The sequence below is a fragment of the Triturus cristatus genome, chromosome 5_1 (genome assembly GCF_964204655.1).
Source record: "Triturus cristatus chromosome 5_1, aTriCri1.1, whole genome shotgun sequence".
Taxonomy (NCBI): Eukaryota; Metazoa; Chordata; class Amphibia; order Caudata; family Salamandridae; genus Triturus; species Triturus cristatus.
Window position 1 is genome coordinate 194,650,760 of NC_140587.1, and position 26,431 is coordinate 194,677,190.

Below are 26,431 nucleotides of genomic sequence, written 5' to 3' on the forward strand. Positions count from 1 at the left end.
CTGGAAGGATACCCTTCGAGTACAAAATACTATTATTAGACTAACTTAAAAACTTTCCCACCTTGTATGTGTGCTGTACAGTGCAGCACACATGCAAAGCCAGAAAAGAAAGAAATAAAAGCATTTCTTCTTGACAGCACCTATTTGAAATTTTGTGACGCAAACACGGTGCAAAATCTTAGTAAATATACCCCTCAACCTTTCTGTAAAGTAATGATATTTGAAGTTTCTAGGGGTCTATGGAAACAACTATCATTTAGAGGTGTCACGTGCTGGCATGTGACTAACCCTCTGTGGATATAGGGTTATGTTTAGTTGGAAATAAAGCAAGAGTTGACTTTTAGCACAAAAGGTACATAAGACCACAGCCAGCCTTGTCAGATGCTCCATACACAAGTACAAATACATACATACATACCGAGAGGAACATAAACATTTTGACTATTTGAAATCTTACCAGGGCATTTCTTATCATTGCACTGTTTGTACTCCTCCATCGATCCTTGACATGCTTCGCCTCCGAAATATGGCCCATCGCAGAGTCGATCACGCTTCTGAGTCCCTCCACCACATGTAGTCGTACAGCTCCCCCAGGTACCCCAAGGCAACCATTTTCCATCCACTGTAACATATGAAAACAGGCGGTATCAAGGGCTAACCCTGCATGCAGATGTCCTGTGTTGAGCAGTGCTCTTCCACTGAAGCAGGAGTGGGGTTTGCTTTCAATACGGGGTGGCATTTACAGTGGTATAATATGAACAGGGAAGCAGGTATAACACGACACCGGGAAATATCATGAAAAAAGTAGCAAATACCACTATGAACTATCTGTAATATCTCAGGCACTTACAGATCATACGTGATGGTGTCTCGCATGGGAACTTGTTCTCAGTTTTGGAAGTTGTACTTCCACTTTGGAATGTCCCTCAGTGAATGAATTCTGAAATAACTGAAAACTACACTCTTTGCTGCTAGTTAGAGAATATTTTACCTATAGTTATTTCTGAGTGTAGTGTGAGTCTGTCCTTACTGTCATGTGGTTGTTGGTTGATAACTAGTATTAAATCATTCAGTGGTCATGGCTGTGATGTGTCCAAATCACTAAAACCAATCCACAACTAAGTGAAATGAAGGTGTTTTGAGCCGTCAGCCATGGAATAAGCGGCCGTTCCAGATAGAGTAGGCACTTGGTCCAAGATGTGGAATTTGTACATCATGTGTTCGCCACGTGTGATTGGTAGTTGACAATGTTCACGTCATCACTTCACTAATTTAGTCACTCACACAACCTTGACTGCAGAGTTGTTGTTCGCGTCTTCATAGGAAACAGCAGAGTGCTGGGGAATCTTGCTCAACTTTAGAAGATCTGGACTTCTTAGCTACTCACAAAAATCAATTTCTTTGCCCATGCAAATCTATTAGTAGATTTAAAGCATACAGCCAATCATGAGAGGGCTATTGTCCCGCGGGAGAATCTCTTTATGTTTACATGTTAAATGTTTAAATATGCAGAAAAGTTTCATTCTTTTATCCATATGGAAAATATTTTCAATGTGGAGACATTCCCTCTCCAAAATGTCCACAACATTTCAAGGTCTTTGGAGCATTAACACACACAATTTGCACACTTCCTCATCTTTTTGTTCACAGTTAAAGTGTGCAAATTGAAGGTGAAACTTTGTGAATACCCACATTTACAACTATGAATTTCACAGGGTCCTAAGTAGGATTTAGGGTTGGGAAATTCTATGAATAAGGACTTGGGTATTTTTACACTTTAGTAACATTTTTGTGGTCCTAACTGTATGACCACAAACCATTTAGTGTCAGAGGGCTTACATCTTACCCGGGACAGAAACACTGAAAGCCTACAGACCAAAGGGAGATGTTATTGACACATATCCATGGATATAGCATGGTTATAAGACATATTTCAGAATGCATTCAGTAGATTTTATTGTAATCGTATCCATTTGTGTTGAGATAAGAAGAACGCTAGCTGGTGGCTTTATTAACTAGGTTGATATAATGCCAGCACACTAACCCGGGCACTGACGGTCGAAGCAGCCTCTGGTTTCTGCCCACTGGCCGTTGCATTCTGATCCCCCATTGGATGGCCCGTTGCACTCGCGGATCCTTTGCTGTGTGCCATTGGAGCAGGTGGCTGAACAAGCGCTCCAACTTGCCCAATCATTCCAGTTCCCATCAACTATAATACATAAAATCCAAGTTAGCACAGAGTCCACAGATAATGGTTTGAGCTGACGACTGTCTGGCACAGAGTATGGCTGGAATCCAGCCAAAACAGGTATTAAATACAACCGCTGTCATTCCACCCATTCCTTTGGCACACTGTAGCAAGAATGTCCTTGAAAAATAAGTCTGCAAAAACACCTCCACCAACACCAAGTCAATGTATTGCATCCGGCAACAGACCTGCAAGAAGCGGGTATTATATTCAGGTCTCTTACCTACTTTTACATTCAGATCATTTACAGTTTACTTTATTCTTAATCACATTTTTTCAGATATCTGCTCGTTCTCTGCACTTATCTGAAAACTTGAATTCTGTAATCTTCTCTCACTTTTCTCTCATTTCACTCTTAGGCAGCACTAATTATTGCACATTGCTCCATGTGTTCCTGGTCCTCTCTCTTACTTCAAACTCTTTTCCTTGGTGAATTTTCTAGCTTCACTCTTTCATTTCACAATTCTGTTATGAACTATTTCCTGTTTCACATTCTTCTCCTTCTCGTTCCCTCTTTACCTTTTCTCAGCCTGAAGCTTCTCTATCTACAGTTTTCTGACATCCTTGTTTTCTTTGCCCTCCTCTGTTATAATTTTTGTTCCCCTTCACATTTCCTGTAATTAAAATGTTTCCCTCTCTTTAATATTTATTTCGTCTCCATCATTGTGGATTTGCCCTTGCTACTTGTCACACCCCCTTATTTGTCACCCTCATATGGTCTTCTCCCTTCCTGCCTTCTTTATTATTTATTTTTGAGTGTTTCCATCATCCATTCCTCTCTTGCTTATTTATTTATTTAGAAAGTTTTGTATAGCGCGAACATGACCCTAGAGGGTATCAGAGCGCTTTACAGAGGGATGCAACACATATGGGCAGGGGCAACCAAGGCAGAATCATAGCAATAGACAAAAATAGCATAGTTACGTGACAACATGAGAGGCTAAAATAGCAATGTTTATAACAATGATGTATTAGTGAGCAAAAGAATTGGCCAGTAGGATAAGGCAAGGAAGTCATCAGCGTGATAGTATATGAGGTGATTCAGGACCCCTACAGGCCTTTAGGGCAGGTAGGTTATCAGACTGATTTCGGTTGGAAGGGCGTTCCAGATTTGTGGAGCGATTCCTGAGAAGGAATGGTTATAAGTTTTTGTTTTTTTGAATTTCTTTGGTTTAAGTAGGAGGGTGCTGGAGCTGCTGGAGGTACGGGCACCACCCGACAGGTCGAGTTTTTTTGCGAGGTAGAGAGGGGTGTTGAAGTGAAGGGCATTGTGGGTCATGCAGGCAAGTTTAAGGTGTATCCGAACGGTAGCCAGTTGAGTGTTTTCAGGTCCGGGGAGATGTGATTGTACTTCTTGGAGCCTGTGACAAACCTGGCGGCCTCATTCGTTGAGGCTCTGAGGTGGGCCAGTCTGTACTTAGGCAGAGTGTTGCACTGCCATATTCCAGTCATGAGATGACTAATGCTTGTACTGCGGACTTGAGGTCATCGGGGGGAAGGAAAGGTTTTAGTTTCCTTAGGATGCTCAGTTTGAAGTTCTCTCCTTTGGTAGAAGCACTAATGTGGTCCTTCATACTTAGGTTCCTATCCAGCACTACACCCAAGGTAGCTTGGTTTGTTTGGGTCGATGGCCTGGGTTTTCAGGGGATTTAAGCCGATGGCGTTCCCTTACCCTAGGAGCCCTCAGGAAGAGCTCCTTCCTCCATCGGCCATCTTGTTCAGCTCTTGCATTTCTCTCCCTTCCCAGCTTCTCTCTTTTAGTCCTGTGTCTTCTGTGTCCTTGACTTCTTCAACGCTTCTGACTCTCTTTCATCTTTATATTGACACAATCACATTACTGCTCTTCTCTAATTCATCTTAGGATGTCTTCCTTTAATATACACTGCCGTCGCTGGCATCTTTGTTTACCTTTACTCGCTTTTCCTACCTCCCCTCTTCACTCCCCCGGTCTATCTATTGTGAAAGAGAGAATTAAGGATTCACTTTCTGTTGCTCTCGCCTTATTGCCAGTGTCAATCTATGCACGGGTTTCATAGTTGGCTTTTAGCGTGGAAGCATAGGGACAGGCATTGTGGGGCAGAGTCAAGCACAGGTGCATGGGCAGATAGATGGGTCACTAGATGAAAGTTAGACAGTATATGGTGGTTTTAGACCCTGACGAGTCTTTGATGTATTAGCTTCCTACAGTAGCGTTACATAGGTCCCCGCAACCCCACGGTGCTGGAGCCCAAGATGCAGGGGGCCCCTTCAGCACAGTACTCTTACCTGAGAGCTCCTGATTAATTCCGGAGTGGGGGCCCCTTCATGTACCTTGCAGGGAGGGCTCCCTCACGTTTCGTTACACCACTGCAGCCAGAGCTACAGCCTACATGATAAAAGTCCCTTGGGGCTGGCAGGCATGTAGCGGAAGCACATGGATACCTTCGTGGGTGACTAGCAGCGCTCTACAAATCCCCCTTACAGAACATCACACCAGGCGCAATGTGCAATATGCCTGACCCAGGGTTGTCCAGTTAACAATTTCTTCTGAAAATCCTTGTTGACCACTTGGCCATTGGTCACAACATTTCAGAGGGTCACAGTAGGCCAATGCTCTGATATTTGCTGTAGTTGGAGGCAGTCGTAAGGTTAATAAACATGATGTGATACTTTCAAGTGTTTTAAGGCGAGAATGTGTGATTGTCATAATCATTTCTGATTATCAGGGATTCGATACAGTTAAGTGAAGATCACATAACTCTACTAAAGGAAGCTGCAGATCCGGCAGCGAGGTATCTATCTTCACAGGGCAAGAGGTCTGCCATCTTAGGACATTGCCTGAACCCGGGTCTGGGCCGGAGTCGCTCACCGAGACGGGGCAGGGAAGCTGCGATAGACACGGGTCATAGTAGTCGCCAAACCAGGGCGGTGGGCTAGCAAGCACGTAAGGATTGGCAGTAACTAAGATCGTACACAAGATTGGTGACGGTGCCCCAGGGTTGAAATTGAAATTAATGTTAACCTGTCTAAGTGATAATTAAGACCTTCACTGGAATTTTGTTTTTGCAAATATTGTATTGTGCAAATGTGAAAAAAACATAAATGTCAATAAAAATATGTAAAAAAAAAAACAAGAGGTCTGCCATCTTTTCACGCTAAGTAAACACAGTCCTTGTTTTTATGCCAAGGTTTCTGAATTGCTTTAATTCCTTTTCATTAACTATTCTGTTTTACAATGTGAAGCAATGACAAATGATTATGTTTGGGTCTTTTTTGCATGCAGTATCTAAATTTAGAGCTTTTGTGTGTTAAGGGTGTTCCATGAAGTTCTTCCACAAAGTCACGATAGACTGATAAAAATGTAAAAAATGCACACCATTATGCGGTCTTTCTTGCTATGTTAACCTGGCTCCCATGACATGGATGGGCACATTCCATACGGCTGTCCAAAACGTCAACCGCCACGTCCCATAATGGGTTCGCCATTTCTGTAAGTTGGCTAGTTTCCAACCTCGCCTCCACATTCACGGATTTATAATGAGCCGACTCCCCGATTCATCCTATGTTTCCTAATTTCCTCTTCTTCCTCATCAACCCCAGTTCCTGTCCCATTCTTTGTATTCCTTTATTCAAAGTGACAAATTACTGGATTAATTTTAATTCTCTTCCTTACGGCAATACATTTCCTTTTCAATGTCACCTGTTTTTAGGTCTCGCTTGGGGTTAGCAGCGCGCATGCGCTGCCCTCGCCATTCGATGGCTTCTTGGAATCAATACGGATTCCGAAGCTTTCAGAGGCGGACTTGAAGCCCCGCCCATCTTTTTCATTCGCTGGCGTCATCCTCCATGCTAAACGCTGGCTCACAATTGAAAAGGAGGCTTATTAGTCCCTCCTTGTTACCGCCCTGTCCACTTTTGGCCCCGCCCACCGGGATTGGATCTCTCAATTGTGGCGTTACACCATCTCCTTCATTCGCTGGGATGCACTCTTTCTTTGTCATTGTGAGCGCGGGTCGCCTGGGTTCCGCTTGTTTACGTCGGTAACCACTTTTATTTGTCCACTTTTTTTTGTTATTAAAAGACGACCGCGCTTGTTTTTCCCACTTAAAGCCCTGCAAGGACCAAAGCTCGGGTTTTCACATTTCAACAACTGCAATGCAAAAGCAATGCAAACGATATAGGCACGCGTTCGTTTTCGATTGGTGAGTGTACGTGAACTGCGGGTTTGGTTAGTAGCTCAAAGGTTCATTGGGTGCGGAGTATTTACATGGTCTGATTGGCTAGCGTAGCATTTCCCACATGTTCATTAGTTGAGGTGCCTCGGTAACAACACTGTTGTTACGTTTCTACTATTTATGTATTACTGGATGAACCCAAGCACTTGAAACTTCGCCATGATGGCGGTCAGACTATTACCAGCTTCTGTTGCGCACTCCGGCGCGGAAAGCCACCCGGCTTTTATTACGCCAGACGTTGTCGTTTCCTGCACCCTGCTCCGTCCCGCCCCCTTGAGCACTGGGCTCGCACTGTAACAGCGGGGTGACACCTGCGGGCTAGTGCTTAGGCCGCCTGCTGAGCTTTTCTGCAGTCCATCTTGGGACCACTAAGAGGGCGGTAAGTGTTTCCGTAGTGACTGGGATCTGAGCAGGCTCGTGCTAGTTGTCAGTCGGGGGTGGTATTGGACTGCCAAATTCAGTGCTCTGGATTAAAGGCTTGTGATCAGCAGGGTCTGTTAGTGGCTAAGCAAAAACCAAAGGAAATGATGGACGGAGTGTTGAACATTGCAAGCACTCACCCCCAGTCAACTGATCTGGGTTTAATCCATCACCGTTCTTTAGCCCACTCTGCCACCCCAGTTCAGACATGGCCATATGCAAATCAGTCTGACCCCGTGCCTCATGGGAACAGTCCAGCCCGAACTGCCAAGCCATGTCTTCCCTGGACCGGAAACAAGCTTCCTAGGACCGGTTTCTGGCATTTCAGCCGTCTTCAGCCAGGCTTGCTTGAATCCAGTGGCAAAGTGAGCAAGTGACTCACGTCTGAGCATACCCTGCCAACTTATGGCGAACAAAGCAAAAACCAAAGGAAATGATGGACGGAGTGTTGAACATTGCAAGCACTCACCCCCAGTCAACTGATCTGGGTTTAATCCATCACCGTTCTTTAGCCCACTCTGCCACCCCAGTTCAGACATGGCCATATGCAAATCAGTCTGACCCCGTGCCTCATGGGAACAGTCCAGCCTGAACTGCCAAGCCATGTCTTCCCTGGACCGGAAGTGGCTACCCACGAAATCCTATGCAACTACCGCACAGTGACATTCCTTAGTGTGAGCCTCGGTGTTTTACAGGGTAAGCAATGCATGTCTTTGAGTGTCACCTGGCTTGTGTGTGCATGTTATTCACAGACGCCGGGTTGCACGTATGGAGCTCAAGGCTTGCGCAGGGAGTCCAGCTGTGAGACATAGAGGGTACCATATTTGGGTTGCTGCGTTACTCTGTGCTCCTGGTTACCTTGTGGGTTGAAGACGGCCCCAGGCTCGTCTTGTGAGGCAGCGGTTAAGAGGGACAGCTGCAGGGCTTTTTCCATGAATGTCTTGTCCGACATGATCGATAATGGAGGAAGGACAGGGACAACAATATATGCTTTGAATCTGTGCAATGTTCCCGTTAGATGTTTTCGTTCTACAATGTCATGATCTAGTGCATGTATATTACTATAGGCTGGGCGCAGATCGTGCCTTACATCCGAGTTAAGTTACTATTTTGATCCCCAGCATACTAACTAATCAGTGATTGTATTACGCTAAGTTGAAGAACCTAAAATAACAGAGAAAAGCCCAACAAACTAATGACAAGCATTTACAATGTAATAGGTCTCGCATTTACGCGAGTTTAAGCTATCGGCATTGTAAATGACAATGCCTTTTATTGATGTTTTAAAAACAAAAACAAAAAAAAGGCATTGTTATTTGCAATGTCAATAGCTCACACTCGCGTAAATGCGAGACCTATTGCATTGCAAATGCTTGTTCTTATACAATGTGCACCTTCTCTCATTTCCTGCTCCATCGCTAAATTCCCTGATTCTGTGTTCTCTCCCCTTTTCCTATCCCGCACTAAACCTTTAACCCTCAATATCAAATCCTTTGGGTTTGCAAATCTACGCTGGTTTCCTTCTTTGTTCCAGCCTTGGTACCCATCTATTTTTTCCCATTCCCAGTGGCACCATCTGTATTCAAATTTCTTGTCTCATGCTACCTTTACCGTTGATAACGTACAGCATTGAAACCTACATTCTGAACAGTAACAATTATTTTTTAACACAATTTTCTGCCATTCTCAAAATCTGCTATCATTTGCCGTCCTGTGCTCTCTCTGCTTAGCATCAACTTCTTTTCTTTGGCTTCCAAAGTATTTTTCAACACAACTTTCGTTAAAAAGAAACGGAATGGGACTGATATTTCATCTTTTTACGAAACAAAATTGAATACACTGAACATTAGTTTACTCTAGTTTGTCTCCGGGCGTGGTGTCTGTGTGAGTCATAAAGGCCAATGCATGCTGGGGGAGTCCAGCTCAACCGACTGCAAATCAGTTACGACAAACATAATAAGCCATTTTAAGTCCTTTGCTCTCTCGTTTAACAAGTAGCTCAGCGGTTCGATCAAACTGAATAATTAAAACGCTCCTAAAAATCCCAAAGATGATGCTTTGCTACAATAACACATATTAGTTATTGGACCGAAGATACCCCCAGATAGGATGGGGTGTTTATGATTCTAACATCTACCAGAGACAATTGCAATGCTAATTACTTAAATCTGTAATACTTTGAATCAATTCTTGAGATCTTTCTCAATGATTCCTACATCAGGTTTTTATTTAAGGAAATGAAGAACGTGTGTTTTGTGACGCTTTGGGATTCCTTTTTCCTTTTCGAGGTTTCAGGTGCCTTAAAAAGACACAACCCCATTACAAAGGTTTTCTCATGATCAATAGTTTTTATCTGGAGTGAAGTTGTTTTCTTTTTTTGCTCTGTAGATCTTCCCTTTCTGTTGAACCCCAGTCCTGCTGAATAGCTGCATCATAACATACAAATAGTAATTGAAATTAAATGCTGTGTTTATTCAGCTTTTAATGGCTTTGGAACCACCACATTTGTCCGAATTTCAATTGAGAAAACAACAGTTATGTTTACTCAGTCTCGTAACACAAAATGATAGAGCCCACCCCCCCCTAAGGGGTGTAAAGTGGGGCCCCTTAGTCTTCCATATCACACAGATGTTCATTGACCTTTGGCTTAATGGGGGTTATCTGTAGGGCTGTGGGGCCCCTGAAAGGTTGGGGGCCCCCTACGCGTCAGGGACTGCAGGGGCCTGTGTTATGCTCATGTTTTAACTCTAAAACATGTCTCCAATTGATTGAACCCATTTGGTACTGCATGGCCAAGTTACTCAAACAACATTGCTCGGTGCCTTCACACATCATGCACCATAGTTAACAAAAGCATAGGCAGTAGCGGCTGCTACCGAACGGGAGTGGTGAGGCAGAGGCAGTGGCAGTGTGGGGGTAACAGCCAGGGGGGAAAAATGCACTTATCTAGGTACAGCCGGGCAGCCGCCACCTCCCTCTGTCCTCTTCTCTTCTCCGGCATCAGGAAGCGCACAGCCTCCCTAAATTCCCTAGCCAATCACGACGCTGCCTTACTGATGTTGTGATTGGGCTGAGCGTCATGATTCGACACTCAGAGAGAGAGACTGAGAGGCTGTGCAATTCAGCCTGGTGGAGAACATGCAAAGGGTGCATGACTGTTTGGCCGGCCCAAGACAGCAGGCCAAACTGTCATGCGCACTTAGAAAGAGTCTACGCTCGTCTCCCAGTGATGAACTGCCCATAAGCCCATAAAGCCCTGCATTCAAACAATTGAGCCAATGCTGTAAAATAACATCATAATAACATTGTGTTATTATCATTTTATTTTTCCATTTTGAACTACTCAGTGAGCAGTGGGGCGACGCTCCTCCGCCTTAGTGGAGGAGCCACCGCTGAACATAGGTGCTCATGCCCAGGGCATGTACTTGTCAAACTAGCATTGTCAATGGACAGAAAAGGGACAGTGGGTCAAGGTTTGGAAGAACAGACCAATAACCCTTTCTCGTGATTATTACACAGTAGCACTTGTTTGGCCAAACTATATAGATCAACCCTCTTTAAATATAGTGATTGACTTTTCCATCAAAGCAGTTTTTGAACAATCAACTGAATGCTAACATTAATGAGCAATGGAGAATGAGAAATAGATTTAAAAATAAGAAACACTCAAAATTCTGCGTGTAAAAAAGCAAAGAGGTGATAAACATACCTGGACACAGTGCGATGGTGCAGAACTTGGTTTGTTTCTCCGGGCCATCGCAGGGGTTCCCGCCATACTGAGGAGGCTTGCATGTGCGGGTGCGATCCCTGTACCCTCTGCCACACGTAGACGAGCACAGGCTCCATGGAGACCATTCATCCCAGGTACCGTGCACTGAAACCAGAGTAGAGAAGGAAGCATGACTGAGACGACCTGCGACATAGCGCAGGCATCAATTTACTACACCCCCCACCATGCACAAGTAATGAGGTCCAAGAGGCACAGAGAATGATGCAACATCACAGGTGGCCACGGGTTGCAAATGCATCAGGTGAGTGAATGCAAATGCATTTGCAGACTTGACGGTACCTGAAACTTCCAGCCAGACAGAGACAGGATAGAAGTGGTCCACAGACGCGGCAGTACCGCCTGATAGGGCTAACACTCTATGGGCGAGGCATGACGGGACGAAAAACACTGAATGCATTAATCCTTTCCTCCTTTCTCTTTTATACACAAATTTGAGTACAAGAACTTTTTGTAGAAATGTGTAGGTGCCTAAATCTGACTAATGGACCTAAAATATCCTAAATCACGGGTGAATGAGAATACAGCGATTCAGAACGAGTTAATCTTATCGTTGTAGGACACCGATATCTGCAGAAGAGGGCGTTCCCAGGTTAGTGTTTTAGATGTATTTGGGAAATCCAGTACAAATGAGGTGAACATCTAGACAGTCATAATTTTGAATTTCACACTTATTAATTATACACACTTATAAATGTACACCGATATAGCCCTATTGTAAGTGCTACAGGGAGGGTGAAGAAGGGTGTGTGCACGAAGGGAGCACTTTACACGGAAAGTGTTTCTATGTAGAGAAATAAGGGTGTCTGCAGATGTTTTGGGAATCTGACTTTCCCTACCCCTCAGAATATGTTTTTTCCACAATGCACATAGGGTAGGATAATGGAAGGTGGCTACCACACATTATGGAATGTTAGTGAATATGCTATATCCCCATGAATCATTTCCAAACCTGGAGGCAACACACGTACGTATGCCTGTATTGGGCGTCGGATCTGCATTAAAAAGTAACACAAACCCAATGCAAAATCTTTGTAAATCTGGGCCCAGAAGTCTTGACAGCTTTGAGCAGCACAACCTCCCAAGAGTGAGGATGGTTAATCCCTGATGTAGGTGAGCATGCTTGCTCCTTGCAGCTTCTTGCTGCTAACATTGCCATTAGCAAAGCAGCTAACTACGGAATCTGCTGATCTCGGTCCACAGTGTACCCGCTCTCTATACCTCAAGTGCCTGCCTTATAAAGAAGACTTTCTTGCAATGTAATCAATAATCCTGGCTCAACCCAATAGCCATTTTACAGGAATGGTTTTAGTCAATGTCCATCGCAGCACTCGCTGCCCTTAAATCTCACACACATTACGGTGATCCACGCGACTACCATGTATTATTCCACGCACCGTTCCCGGTCCAGGAAGCCTTAGTGTGACAGCTTTTGTCGGAAATGGCTGATGAAACAAATATGGCCTTGTGTGTCACCTCTTCCTGTTGTCCCACCTTCTGGCGTTCTAGTACTCAAACTTCTGGACATGTCCATTCTAGTTGCGGTCTGCAGCCTCCCTCCCGGTCTCCTTTACTGCATTTAGATTCATTTAATTGATGTACGACACATCATCTGCCAAAGATCTAAGTCACCAATGCCCCTATCCCCTCTTCCAAACGTCCGGGCTGATTTAGATCTTGGCGGAGGGTATACGCCGTCACAAATGTGACGGATATCCCGACCACGATTTACGGTCCCCATAGGATATAATGTGATTGTAGTACGGCGGGCGGGATATCTGTCACATTTGTGACGGAGTGTTCCCCTCCACCGAGATCTAACCCAGGCCCTTACAATTAATGTGGCTAGTGGGAGTAAGGTTGACACCATGGCTTGATGAACTAATAAACTGTACTTGTGTGTGCAGTCCAACCATTGTTTCAATACCAGAAGAAAACATGCATAGGTGGACATGCAGAGGAATGGTCGACAGAAGCGGGCGCATACGGAGTGCTCATGGAGAGGCAAAAGTCAAACACAGAGGGACATGCATAGGCAAACTCCATACCACATACCCACGGATTGCACTTTGGCACTCGCTATTGCACTCTCAACCTCACACTAGACACATACATAAACACACATGCTAAAACTCTGACATATCAATAAACCTGTCTCTGTTTCAACCCTACATACAATTTAACCCATTCCGAACCCCCTACACAACAATGGCACAATGCAAAATGATGGTCACCCCCTTCAAAATGCAGATCTCTCTAAAATTTCTCTAGCACATTTACAGATATATACAGGGTACAAGATGAGTGGGGTACCGCACTCCACCTCTGTAAAGTCACAAATAAAATCCATATTTATGAAGCGCGTACATATCATCCCTTAAGGATTCAAGGCGCTGGGGGCCGTCGGGGAGATTAAGTGAGCTATGATCACATGATGCTGAGGTAAGCAGCCACCAGTGTCGTGGATCAAACCGTGAGCCCTGCGCTCATAAGTCAGCCACTCTGGCCGCTGTGCCACACCTCTCCCCAAACACACACACACACAAACACGCACACACACACTTCAACATTCTCATACAAAAGCACAGGAGCAATTTCTAGTGCACTTGCCTCATGAGATAAGGCCACTGGCCCCAAATCTATGCCCGTCTCAAGCCACTGCACCGCAGTCCCCCGGTGCTCTATGCCTGACAATTGTGAAAACCAGCAAAACCCTGAGTGGCTGTGGATCAATCAGAGCCTTTCCCGAGGCACCAGTAAGAAAACATCCCTATTGATGAGAGGAGAATAAGTAAGGTTTTTCCCAATATTCAGATTGCCTTTTTTAGAACCGAATTGGCCACAGGAGTGGAATTAGGCGAGCAGAAAAATGCAGCCATTGATTGCTTTGCCCGACAACTAAACAGAAGCAATTTACTGCGGCCTGTGTCTAAGATGTTTAATTTGAATACATTATTAACTGGCTGGAAGAAAGGAAGCCAAAGAAAAAGGCTTGAACAAACAGCTGAGTGAAGCGCTCCCAGAAGGAGACTGTATTCCAGCAGGGCTCTCTGCCGTGCTTAATTTGTAAAATAAAATATATATAAATGTGCCCGGGGTCCAAAGTTTTGTTCAGATTCCCACAGCCAGTGTTATCGAAGATAAGGGTTCCGAACACGTAGTCTTGGTTTCACCTCAGGTTAATCCATTCCAGGACACCCCTCTCCTCTTTTTAGCTAACTCTTGCAGGTTCTTTTTCAATTCTGCTTTCTCCCTTTGTCACTGTTTTTCTATCTCTTCCTGCTTGTTTTCCCCTTTTGTGTTTTTGTCTCTCCTGCTCTGGATTAAAATTTGTTGAGGAAAATAGATTCCGGTCCCCACAAATGAGTGTTGGTGGGCCCCACCTGCTACCACCGGCTCAAATTCAGCACTTGCCTTCCTCCCTCCCTCGATTTCTTGCTTTATTCTTACCCCTCTGTTCCTTCCTCCCAATATCTCTCCCCCCCTGTGCTTCCTTACCTCACCCTGTCTCCCTTCTTCCTTCACTCATCTCCCTCCACACCCTCCCTCCCCTTCTTCTTCCTCCTTTCTGCTATAAATAATCTTGTGTCAATCTAATATTCCTCCTAACATCAGACTTTCCTTTCTGTCATCATCATTATGTATCCTTCATCTTTATTACCTTTCCTCATATCATCATATCATGATCTTCCAATATGCCTTCTCAACATATTCTCTTAAAAGTCTTTTTTCAGTATCTTTTACCAGTGTTATCGAAATTGTCCTGATTCCTCACCCTCCTAATTTCCTTCCAACCCTCCAACTTTCTTTGTTTGTTATGTCTTTATCCTATCTTCTCTTATACTTTGCAGTGTTATCACTTCCCTTCCTCTCATACTTTCTTGTATCACTCCTATCTCCTATGTTCCAGTTTATTTATGGATTTTCCTGACAGCCTTTCAGCATTAGTTATGTCCTAAAGGTATAATGGTCATGTTCTCGCTAGAAGCATGTCCTCCCATATCATATCATCGAGAGCCCCTTTTTCAATTGGTTTTAGAAAATTCTGATAAATGTTCTGCTCAATGGTATGGGTGTGTTTTTTAGGTCGTTTGGTAATGAGAGGAAATGCTTCACCTTCATTCAAATCCCCTGTAAAAGAGCGGAGGATTCGCCGGGCTGGCGGTGCAATATGTAAACAATGTCTAGTTTGAAAATTGCAGCAGCATCTTTGTTTAAGGATATTTCAAGGCAGAATTGGACATAATTAGAACACCATGAGCATTTCTTTCTCCGGATCCAATAATGGCCCCTTGGCACGCTCACGCGGAGACTTTACAAAAGGACGCGATAGATCTATGGAAATTTCCTAAACTGTAGGGAATCTCCTGCTCCGCTCAAGGACTGTGAGAATGATGCAGAAGTGAAGGCAGAACTGTAACCCTTTGGTTTCTCAGTAACTCTTACAAAAGTATATCTAGTTGCTGGATGAAATCTTTAAATTACCTACAGAGATCGCTATGGGATGATCATTTGAAATTGTAGTTTACGCCCTGGGACCAAAATAAATGTTCTATCTCTGCACATATTAAGCGTGTATGCCTGTCTATGTTTGTGTTAGATTTTTAGAACAGAATAATATTTTGAGAATAGATCAGTACCATTACTCAAGAGCAGGAGAACACTTTAGTATTTGATGGAAGCGTGGTCTCTGGGGTCATGCTATATGAGAGAGATTATTACACATGTTGAAAAACATTCTGGGGGAAATATACAAACTAATTGCACTGGATTTGCGTCACCAAAGTGAAGCAAATCCAGTGCAAAGTGGTGGATTGAGATTTACTTAATGCAAATCCCAATTTAGAGATTAGCCTAAAGTTACACAAAGAATTCCTTAGCTCTGCTTTGCGCTACTTTGTGTCATTGGGGATGCACCACGGGTGGTACACCAGTTCCCATGCAACCACCCATAGGTTTTGACATAAATCCCTTCTCACTAACATTGGTCGACCAGGATTTATGCCAACAATTTACACATCCTCCAGGTAGGCATAACATTTGAGAAAGTTGTGTTTGCTGAAGATTTTTAACTGTGCATGTGTGCTGCACTGTTTAGCACACATCCAAAGTGGGAACAATCTTAAACTATGTCAAAGCACAGCATTTTGTCCTGCAAGGCTATCCTTCCATACAAAGCCCATCCCTGACATCACACACGTCCTTGCGCAATTCATAGCAGGAATCGATTGCTTCACAATACCATATGGGGATGACACTGCCCGTTTGGGGTTCCACTGTGTCTGTTCTGTTATCGGTGTAGTGTGCCACGTATATATGTCTACTAGACCGCTTCATCCATAGGCACAATGTGGAGTTCAGCTTCGTGTCTGTCTCTCGGATCGCTTTCCCAATATGGCCGCTCTAGTAAAGCAGAACTGGCCACTCCTGGGCTGGTCTGTGAGAAGGAACTGTAGGTCAAGCAAGGTGGGGTTCAGGTGCAACCACTCAGTCTGGTGAACTGGCATCATGTGTCAGTGTCTAATATCTCTTTCACTCTTTATTTGTAATCTGGTGTCACGGCTGCTGCAAGGACACACTACTCCCTGCCTTGGACTCCTGAAATACTGGCAGGCCTTGACCTCAGCTCACTGACATATGTCCTAATGTAGGAGAGTCTGCAATAAGGCCAGGAGGACTGGATGTTGTTTAAGACAACCACTGACTGTGCAAAAGTTGTTTTCATTTTTTGATAGACCATTGATAAGTAAATATATGCGGGAATCCGGAAAATCTAGACTGGATCCAACCCTCCAAGGAAATATGCTGGACAGCCTCGTCTTGGTCTAAACACAGATAAACTCTGTACTTCGACTCCGGATGCTCCCATAATGATCAGCATTGCCTCTTACAGCACTCCACACCCACCCTCAGCAGCAGATTTACAAAGAAATAGTACAACACAGCAACCAAAGTTGAAGCGCTGCTTTGCAACATGTGACCCTTCTAGTGCAAAATCCAATAATTAGGCAATTAAAACAAATATTTCACATATTAGATGTGTGTTTTCTGGTGCAAGACATGCAATCTTTGAAATGCTAGGAAAAATAAAATCTTTTCGCGACTTTGGCCTGCCTCAAAGTAGCATTATTTCATTACACAAAACCAGGTCTGACAATCTTTGTAGTCTGGCTTTGCGTAAAAAAATCATGGGTGGTAGCGTGGAAATGCCCACGGACAACTTATGCGACGCCCTCTTTACACATGTAGCACAAAGCGCTATTTGCGATACAAAAGGGCAAGTTTCCAGCGCAAAAACGTTTTGCACGGGAAAATAAATACCATAGCAAGTCTGCATCACTTATGTGACCTTGCAGTGGTTCAATTCTTGATGAATATGCCCCTCAGTAGGACTTGGCACCAAAACATATTTAACATTGGTATTGATAAAATACAACAGCATTTGCTGGTCCCTCCTTTGCGTGGTACATTCTTGTCAAGTAACTGTTATCTGATGGCTGCGCTATCTACCAGCATTGTGTACGATAAGTACATTTTCTCGAATACACCTCCTGCAGTATGGTATTCCATTTCCCCATCAGCAACCATTGACTTTCTTTGATTCTTCCATCTTTCATGTTATTTTACCTTCTGTGCTTGCTTTATTATTTGGTGATCCCTTTGGTGTAAGTGATGATATGCAACTATTTTGCTGAGTTAATGGCTGATGACATGCTTGATCGGTTAGTAGATTGATTAGTTGAATGAATTACTGCTTGAATGATTCATTGATGTGCTTAGATACTTGCTTTATTAGTTGGTTGAATGATTGAATAAATTAGTGCAAAGTTAATTGATTGATTTATTGATGCACTGATCAGTAGACAGACAGATTGAGTGGTCGGATGTTGGGTCATTTACTGAGCATCTTTTGGAAATAGGATAACCAAACAAACAAAAATGGCAGCTGGCAATATGGTTTAAAAGGCATAATCCAGTGTTAGTTACTAAATGGGGCAAAGGGGTACCTACGATAACCTGGAATGACCATAAAAGGATTACTTTGGCAAGAAATTTAATTGTGAAATATTCTTCCTAGAGGGCTGGGCAGTTTGTAAATTTGGATCATCACCTTTGTATTCATAAATTTGCTTTCGAATATCAATTTATAAATGTGGGATTCATTATATCATCTAAAAACCAAAAGACTAAACCTACTTGAAATGGGAACTAGTATGCATGTACTCCCCTACTGGCCTCCTGAAACTGTCATTGTAAATTTGTAGGATCCTGAAAGATCTCATCTTGAAGGGGACAATAGGGGATCCTGCAGGATCTGGACACACGGAAGAGGAATCTTCATTTGCATGGTACTCTGAAGGCTTCTTGCGAACCTGGGCAGATGGCCGAGTTGTTGCACTGCCTCTGCTCCCTGAGAGGGCCGCTGCACTGGGTGCTGTATGAAGACGACACGCAGAACCGGGTCCTGGTTTGCCAGCCCTCCCCGCAGGTGGTAGAACAGACGCTCCAAGGGGACCACTCCTCCGCTGCCGGGTCACCTGTCAGGTTCAGAAGAGAAGGTGAAGCCTCGGCACTCGAATCACAGAGAGTCACTTTTTAAGACATCTAAGGGTTTTAATTGTCTAATTGAAATATCATTACTAAAAAAAATGTGTTAGTTTCGTGGACGTGTGAAAGAAGAGGGGAGTAATTGTGCATCGCCCTGAGAAAACATGACCCTAATATTATAGTGCGTGACCTGGGTTCCAGAAATATCAGTGTGCTTGGTCATTATTTCCATGAGCAATGAACATGGAGTCTGCAATACTTGCCTGGAGGAGGTGCAAAGTCAACTGACTCACAAGAGGCCACATCACATGCAAAGAGCAGAGTCCTATCACGCCTCTTGAGCCTGATACCAAAAGGAGCAGGAAAGAGGAACTTCTCAAAAGACCTAACTCTGCCACAAGTTAGGTGCACCCCTGTCAAATCATGTGCATAAGCTTATACTTCTTGCTGCACTCATCTCACAAATGTTTGCACCAATTTACAATTGCTTGCCTTTGGAATATCTCTTTGATAACTCATTGAAAAACTCTCTCCACATGCGCAGGAATTTTAGCTCCACATGGTATTGATGGACACAGCATTCAAGAACTAGACCTGTGGAAACTCAAAACAATGAGCTAATACAATTGAAGCCTGTCTGACATCCATCTACCACAGGTGCCTTTAATTAACCTTATACAGAAACCGACGTCACTACTCTTGTAACAACATATGTTTATCCAACATGGCTATAACAAAAAGGGTTTACTACCAGTCACTACCAAGGACCTGTAGTTGTGAGCGTATGTGAGGATATGCATTACAGAGAGATATCTATCAATGGGAGTTGATGTATGTTTTACCACTCTTCTACCTCGGCGAAGGTCAACCAGTTAAACCCATTGTGCAGATAACTGTAGAGTTTAATCAAAATGCACCAGACACTTCCCACAATAAGGAAAAGTACCATTGGATATCAATCATTCCTAAATTGTAACCTACCAATGGCAAACAAGATTTACTTTACATGGGAGGAGGCCACAAACAACTCCTTCGTAAAGATCATCAAACCCCAGTTTTTATGAGAGAAGCTTTCACATCAAAGTTGGGTGACAACCAAACACCACCAGACCAGAAGAACATAACAATGCGGGTACCTCCAGGTTTTATTGCAATATAAAACCAATATGCGGGTATACTACTATGAACATGGTCTGTCTTAGACTAAACACAACAAACCACACAAGAGCATAAAAAGAAACATGAATTATCAGTAGCGATTTAGCTTTTAAAGTGCAATGAATGCTTGAGAATCACCCAAAAGCAAAACTTGAATGGCGCCTCTATTGGCATCTTTCGCAGTGAGTCCTACTGACCTGGGTGATGTGGCCCCTATTCTTCTCACCTGGTACCTACTGATGCCCACCTGTTGCCACTGTACTGTACAGCATTATTCAAAATAGGGCCCCTTTACAGAAGAAATACCACTGAGGTCCATTTCTCCAAAATCAAAATAAGCACTTTGTAAGCTAAGTGGTCATTGAGCAGGTTGGCAATTACAACTGCAATGGTAATGAAATACAACTGGTAGCGCTTACGAAGACCTTAAAACAGAATGCATGTGTGGCACATGAATTCCTGCTATGAGCATCTTTTCCAGCAGCTGAATAAAATCCTGCTGAGGTAGACATCACTGCTGTGGACCACAACTAATCAATACTTGTAGTGATAGCTAGTGGTCAGCAGGCATACCCCATTTAAGATCCATCCAAAATTGATCTGGTCTTTGGTGGTAAGTACCACCATATTTGGACATTATCTTTCTGCATGAAGATAACTGGCAGTAATGTAATTACCACAGGCAGCATTGTTTTAACCATGTGTGGTAATGATACAGCCAGTGGTAACCTGGTAATAAGCAGAATAATGCTGATTGCTATTTGCCCCTTCTGAAATAATAATATATTAATCCCATTACATTATTTATAAATAGGTCTTGCTACCATCATAACTTGTAATTTAACAGTACTGTAAATGACAGATGTTACTATAACCCAATTCAATTTATTCATGGGAGCACGCTGGCAATATCCAACTGCAACATGCATTATTCCAGACACACATACCGTATATCAAGGCCCTACAGGTTGAATGCAACTCCAATCTTATAAATACTGCCCACTGAAACTGACTTTAAATTAGCCCTTTTAATGTTCGTTTTAAGACTGCGATAAATCTGATTTACCAAAGCGCGCTGGAAGCAATTTTAGGTCCAGATCCTCCTGCATTAAAAGGTGGCAGAAGTATGTAAGTTTGTGTAATCACTCAACACTCTCTTTCCTGACCAATGTGCATGTGTGGTGCATTCTGGAAGCTGGTGAAGTCAAGGAGGTCAATACTATGCATTTGTGGAGTAAGAGGTTTGAAGGAGCCTTTGTCTGCTCTACTAGCTGGTATTTCTGTGTTAAATTCATGATGTTCTAGCTTTCTTTCCTTTCAACACGGTCGCTGCCATTTTGTAATGACTTCTATTAGAAGATAAGGAGTTGACATTGTGGTGCTCTAGGTAGTTTTGTTCCAGACGCAAGGGTTGGACGCCAACTTTTTTCAGTGTGTACACAACTAGACTCCACCCTTATTCTCTACTCATGCACTCTACACGTTTTCAAATATTATAACCATTTAGATCATGAGAATTCCAACTCCTTACTTCATCCAAGATTCCTGGTTAACACCAATTTGGCCTATCATTAACTTAGTATTGCTGCATCTGTATACAACAATGCTATGGTTATGGTATTGGTAAATGCTGATATAACTGAATAGGTAGCCTCAGGCTTTCCCTTCAATTGTGCCAGGCAGAGAACTGTGTGTCATATCCAACCGAGATCCCATACACTCCCAGACACTCTATTGGCTGCAATTCACAGGTACGGGCACCTACCACACATGGAAGGTGGGATGCAATTGGCAATTGCAAAAGTAAACGATCCAAACCACGATTCATACCTCGCCTGACACACGCACACCCACATCCGACTCATGGCATTAAAATCAGCATTACTGTTGCGGGGATTTAAAGGGCATGAGATGACTAGACTGCACATCTCCATCTGTGTGCATATTCCGACTAATTAACCTGCATTAAATTATCCTGTTGGCTGCCATCACTTTCACTTATTTCTTTCCATCTAAGGACCTCAATGCTCATGGAATTGAATCAATTACTGTGCCAAGGAATTTAATGTCAGATCCTATCAGGTATGTTTCCAGGAAAAATTGGATCATTAGTGAAATGACTGTTTCAATGTTCCGATGCACTTCTGTTAACAGGTGTAACTATTCGACTACTCTTGTCTGATCTATAAATCCACGGTTCAAAAACTGCAAAAGGGAATGTAAATGTTGAGTATTTTATATACAGCAGTTTTCATCATCATTAAGAATCTCAGCCAATCTGTTGCTTTTCCTCAAAACAAATGACTTTATGTTTACTACTGCTTTTACCCCAGATCATAGAACATGCTCCCTGATATGTTTGACAAACTGTCAAAATCAGGATAAACTACATAATCAGCTTTGTAAATATAGCAGCCATCTTTTCAAGTGCATTTCACCTGTGCTACTAAAGAGTTGTCTAGTGTATTTTACAATTGTATTTTACAATATCCATCTTTCATTCCCTAACATTAGATCTACTCACTGTTATGCTGCTTTGCATGCTATTATTAACAGTACAGCTCATTAACCTTTACAGACTTTTCAATATATTTCCTAAAAATATAGAGAAAATTGCTTTTAAGATAGAGATTGCAACCCTTAACCTTTCCCACTTGGCCTGTGATGGGATTACCTTTGTGAGGATTAGCCAACATGTCTAATGATTTCACAATGATTTTTGATGACATATTAATGATGGAAGCGAACTTTTTTTCACTGAAATAATTAGAATATGTACTAATGCAGGTGTGGAAACAGATGTTAGGACCATTTCTAAGCGCTTGCAAATTTTCAAGAGGGGGAGATAAAGTGATTGACCCAGGTTCACATAAGCCATCCAAGCCTAGAGGACAGGATTTGAGCTCTGGTGCCCAGGCTTCACAGTCAGTCACATCCCCTTGTTGGAACGAATCAATTCAGGATTTGAGCACATGCAAAGCATATGGTAATTACTTCCTGGAAGTGTAAAGTTTGCATATTGTTTAATAAGGTAACTATAATTGTGACAATAGGTGTGCGTGGTAACCGAAGCCATAAAGTTCAAGAGCCGATGATTATTGCTTCTGCTTGGTCAGTGTGATGTAAGGCTACTCACAAGGACTAACGCTCCAATGAGGATATTACCATCAACAAGTTGCTTTGTTGGGATTTGGCAATTGGGGAGAGCCACTGAAATCTCAGCAGGGCAGTGTTTTAAGAGCTCTGTGTATGTGTGACATGTCCTCTCTGCTGCTTTCGACCCTGCCACACTACACATGAGCGATCGGAGGGAGGCAGCTTTTTCGCCTGTTGTGGTCCATGTTACAAACATACACTCCATAGACTTTGATCATGGAAACTGTCCCCTTTGTCTTCTGGGTCCCTACAGTAACCAAGCAAAATGCAATGCATCATGACATTTCCTCAACCAGCACCCACACAGCACCCAATGAACTACCATGAAGTCTCCAAGAACAACCAGCACCCCATGAACTACCATGAAGTCTCCAATAACAACCAGCAACCTGCATCCCATAAACTACCATGAAGTCTCCAAGACCAAGCAGCACCACATGAACTACCATGAGGTCTCTAAGACCAACCAGCACCCCATGAACTACCATGAAGTCTCCAAGACCAACCAGCACCCCATGAACTACCATGAGGTCTCTAAGACCAACCAGCACCCCATGAACTACCATGAAGTCTCCAAGACCAACCAGCACCCTATGAACTACCATGAGGTCTCCATGACCAACCACCACCCCACAAAATAACATGAGGTCTCCAAGGCCAACTAGCAACCAGCACACCATGAACTACCATGAGGTCTCCAAGACCAACCAGCACCCCATGAACTACCATGAGGTCTTGGAGCCCAACCAGCACCCCATGAACTACCATGAGGTCTACAAGACCAACCACAACCCAAGAACCACCATGAAGTCTACATGACCAAGGAGAAGCTAGCATCCAACGAACTACCATGAAGTCTCCAAGACCAACCAGCACCCAATGAACTACCATGAAGTCTCCAAGACCAACCAGCACCCCATGAACTACCATGAAGTCTCCAAGACTAACCAGCACCCCATGAACTACCATGAGTTCTCCATGACCAACCACCACCCCACAAAATAACATGAAGTCTCCAAGAACAACGAACAGCCACCACCCCATGAACTACCATGAGGCCTCAAAGACCAGCCAGCAACCAGCACCCTATGAGCTACCATGAGGACTCCAAAGACCAACCAGCAACCAGCACCCCATGAACTACCATGAGGTCTCCAAGACCAACCACCACCCCACGAAATACCATGAGGTCTCCAAGACCAACCACCACCCCAAGAACTACTGTGAAGTCTCCATGACCAAGGAGCAGCTAGCACCCGATGAACTACCATGAAGTCTCCAAGACCAACCAGCAGCTAGCATACAAAGTTTTAACAGAAAGGCAGGGCTGCCAGGCAGAGAGTAGATCTATCAGGGCATAGTTTATTCAATTCTCACCGCAGGGTTTTCTGAGAATGGGAAGGACCGAAGCTATAATTAATATTTAGATTGCTAGCACCAGTCCTTCCCAGCCCCAATACCGACCTATTAAGCAACCCAGGCTACTATGAGGGCCAAAGGAACCAGCAGGATTCCTAACGGTTGTGGAAGGAGCCCATGGTGACATGGAACATGCCGCTAGTCGAAATCCATGCCTGGAATACAGAAGAAACAGGACCCACATAACAGGTGTCTAGACGTTCTTAGCTGAATTTACCTAGTGAAATCAAGACTAACGCTTTCAGAGTATCCTGATCCATCCTCACTTTCATATGAAGTAACCAAAAGATGTAAAGCACCCCATGTAGTATGTTATGCAGCCATTTCTATGCTTGTTGTGCCTGTGTTCCAGTGCCAGAGAGCAACCAATGAACTGCACCTAGAAATCATTGTTACTGCCCAAATGTAATGAAAACACAATAGTGAGGGTAATTCAGTCACAGGAAAGCAACTCCAAAACAGAAAAGCCCATAGATGTGATCTCTAACACAATGTTTAATCTTGTCCAAAATATATATTTATTTTCTTAAAATAATGCAACCAGCAAAACACAGTAAGGATATTACAGTTGAAAATGAGGGTTTTCAAAGCAGCATAAACAAGTAAAATGACTCCCGCTAATGACATTGTTACACCTATAAAAAGAATGTGCCACTAGTATAACAAACACACTGGTAATATCGCTTGTAAGCACTAATGTAAGCAATCAACACATCCATTATGACATTATCTCCAATTTACATCTAACCAGGGAATGATGTTAACGTTTCAGCACACTAAATCAGTGGTGGCCAGCTTCTTCAGGTCAGATATGTGGAACAATTTAAGATGTAAACAAATGCCTTGCTTGAAATAAGAAAAGGCAAGAAACTATTTCGTGAAAGGAAGGCAAGATGTCCTCTGAACTAGTCTGGAAGTCTTTTTGAAAAAAATAACTTCCAGAATGATTGAGATGACCGCATTGTGGATACTTAACGCCCAGGATAAATTGGGTTATAGTCATGGGGAGTACTATTTGAAAACATTTCAGCTAATTCAAAAAGCATTGCCGCAGGAGAATTCCCCTGGGGGTACTGCAGCATTAGCTAGTGGGGGCAAGACATGAGTTTTGTAAATGTTCCTTTAATTGAGTCATCAATTATGGCGTATCCTTGAATGAGGTTAAAGATTGTAAGATCACTACTTAGTGACCTGAATAGAGCCAGTTTATAAGAGGGCTAAGCTCCCACACTTTGCATAACTTGTACATTATTGACTCTGCAATACATCACTCTGTCTCATTCTTTGCTGGAATTCCCTTTTGATAATTAAAGCCTATATCAGTGACATGGAGTCATCTGTTATCCCTAAATGTGAACCCACTTTGGACGCTACGGGTTCAACTCCCTTCTAGGCTCACGCATGAACGCGTCCATAGCATACGTAGCGTTATCCATTAGACCCAAGCATGCACTTTTACCACAAATATTCTGGGATTGGAATTAGAACAGTAAACTGCCCAGTCACAAATATTAATGGCGGGAATATTTGCTATTTATTGCAAATTGTTATCTAGTTCTCATCTCAATGAAGTTTATCTGGGTACTTTTCGAGACTCTTGGCAGACAGGCGTCTCTTTGTTGCTTTCTCTCACTGTTTTCTTCACAGAAGTCTGCAAGCTCATTACCATAGCTAATTATGCCTCAGTAATGGACACGCTAGAACCGCACTACTTGCCTGGTCCCGCTCACACGGGGAATCGCTAACGAGGGACGAGGTGGGCTCATAACAAGGAGGAAGGAAGTGGATGCCAGCACTGGCGCCCATAAATCGCAGAGACCCAATGTGCTACAGAGAGGCAGGGCGGAATTGGACCGGTAATTAGTTCCTGTGCCAACACACTGCGCCACAGCGGGGGGGGGGGGGCGACAGGATATTAGAGAGAGGGACAGAGAGAGAGAGGAAGAGAGAGGAAGAGAGAGGCATACAGAAAGACAGCGAGACTGCAAGAGAGTGCGTGTGTGTCCTGTGTGTGTGCGCATGTGCATGGATGTGTGTGTGTGTGTGTGCGTGTGGTGACCTGGCAGGTGTTATTACATTTACTCCTGGGTAACTATATGCTATATCTGTATATTTAGTTATGCAGGAGCATGACCCACACTAGAGTTGGTGAGTTTGTAGGTCACAAGAGGGTTTTACAACACGCACAAACCTGTACTTTTTATAAGCATTCACAGGCTCCTTTCTGGCATTTCTCACCTTGAAAATGGTTGGTTGTTTTGCTTCTGCAAAAGGCTGAAGTAAATCCCTATCGAAGGTCGGAAGGGGTACAGAACAGTAGCGGCTCGCACAGGTAAGAGTGGTGAGCGGTGGGGCATGGTTGGGGGGTGGTGGAAGGCAATAGGGTAAGAAATTTAAAATAAATAAATGAATAAAAACACTTACCTTGAGCTCACCGCATTACCGACTCTTCGATGCAGCGAGCACAAGGTAAGTTATTTT

The 26,431-nt window shown here is 43.5% G+C and overlaps 1 protein-coding gene across 1 annotated transcript in view; it reads right to left on the reverse strand.

Annotated features, from left to right (window-relative positions):
- The window catches only part of ADGRB1 (adhesion G protein-coupled receptor B1), a 466,033-nt gene that overhangs the window by 234,910 nt on the left and 204,692 nt on the right, over positions 1-26,431 (reverse strand). The window contains exons 5-8 of the mRNA XM_085604813.1: positions 18,043-18,207; positions 10,592-10,756; positions 2,045-2,209; positions 458-622 (exon numbers count right to left, since the gene is read on the reverse strand). Of these exons, the coding sequence (XP_085460939.1) occupies positions 458-622; positions 2,045-2,209; positions 10,592-10,756; positions 18,043-18,207 (660 nt within the window). The remainder of the gene's footprint in view (positions 1-457; positions 623-2,044; positions 2,210-10,591; positions 10,757-18,042; positions 18,208-26,431) is intronic.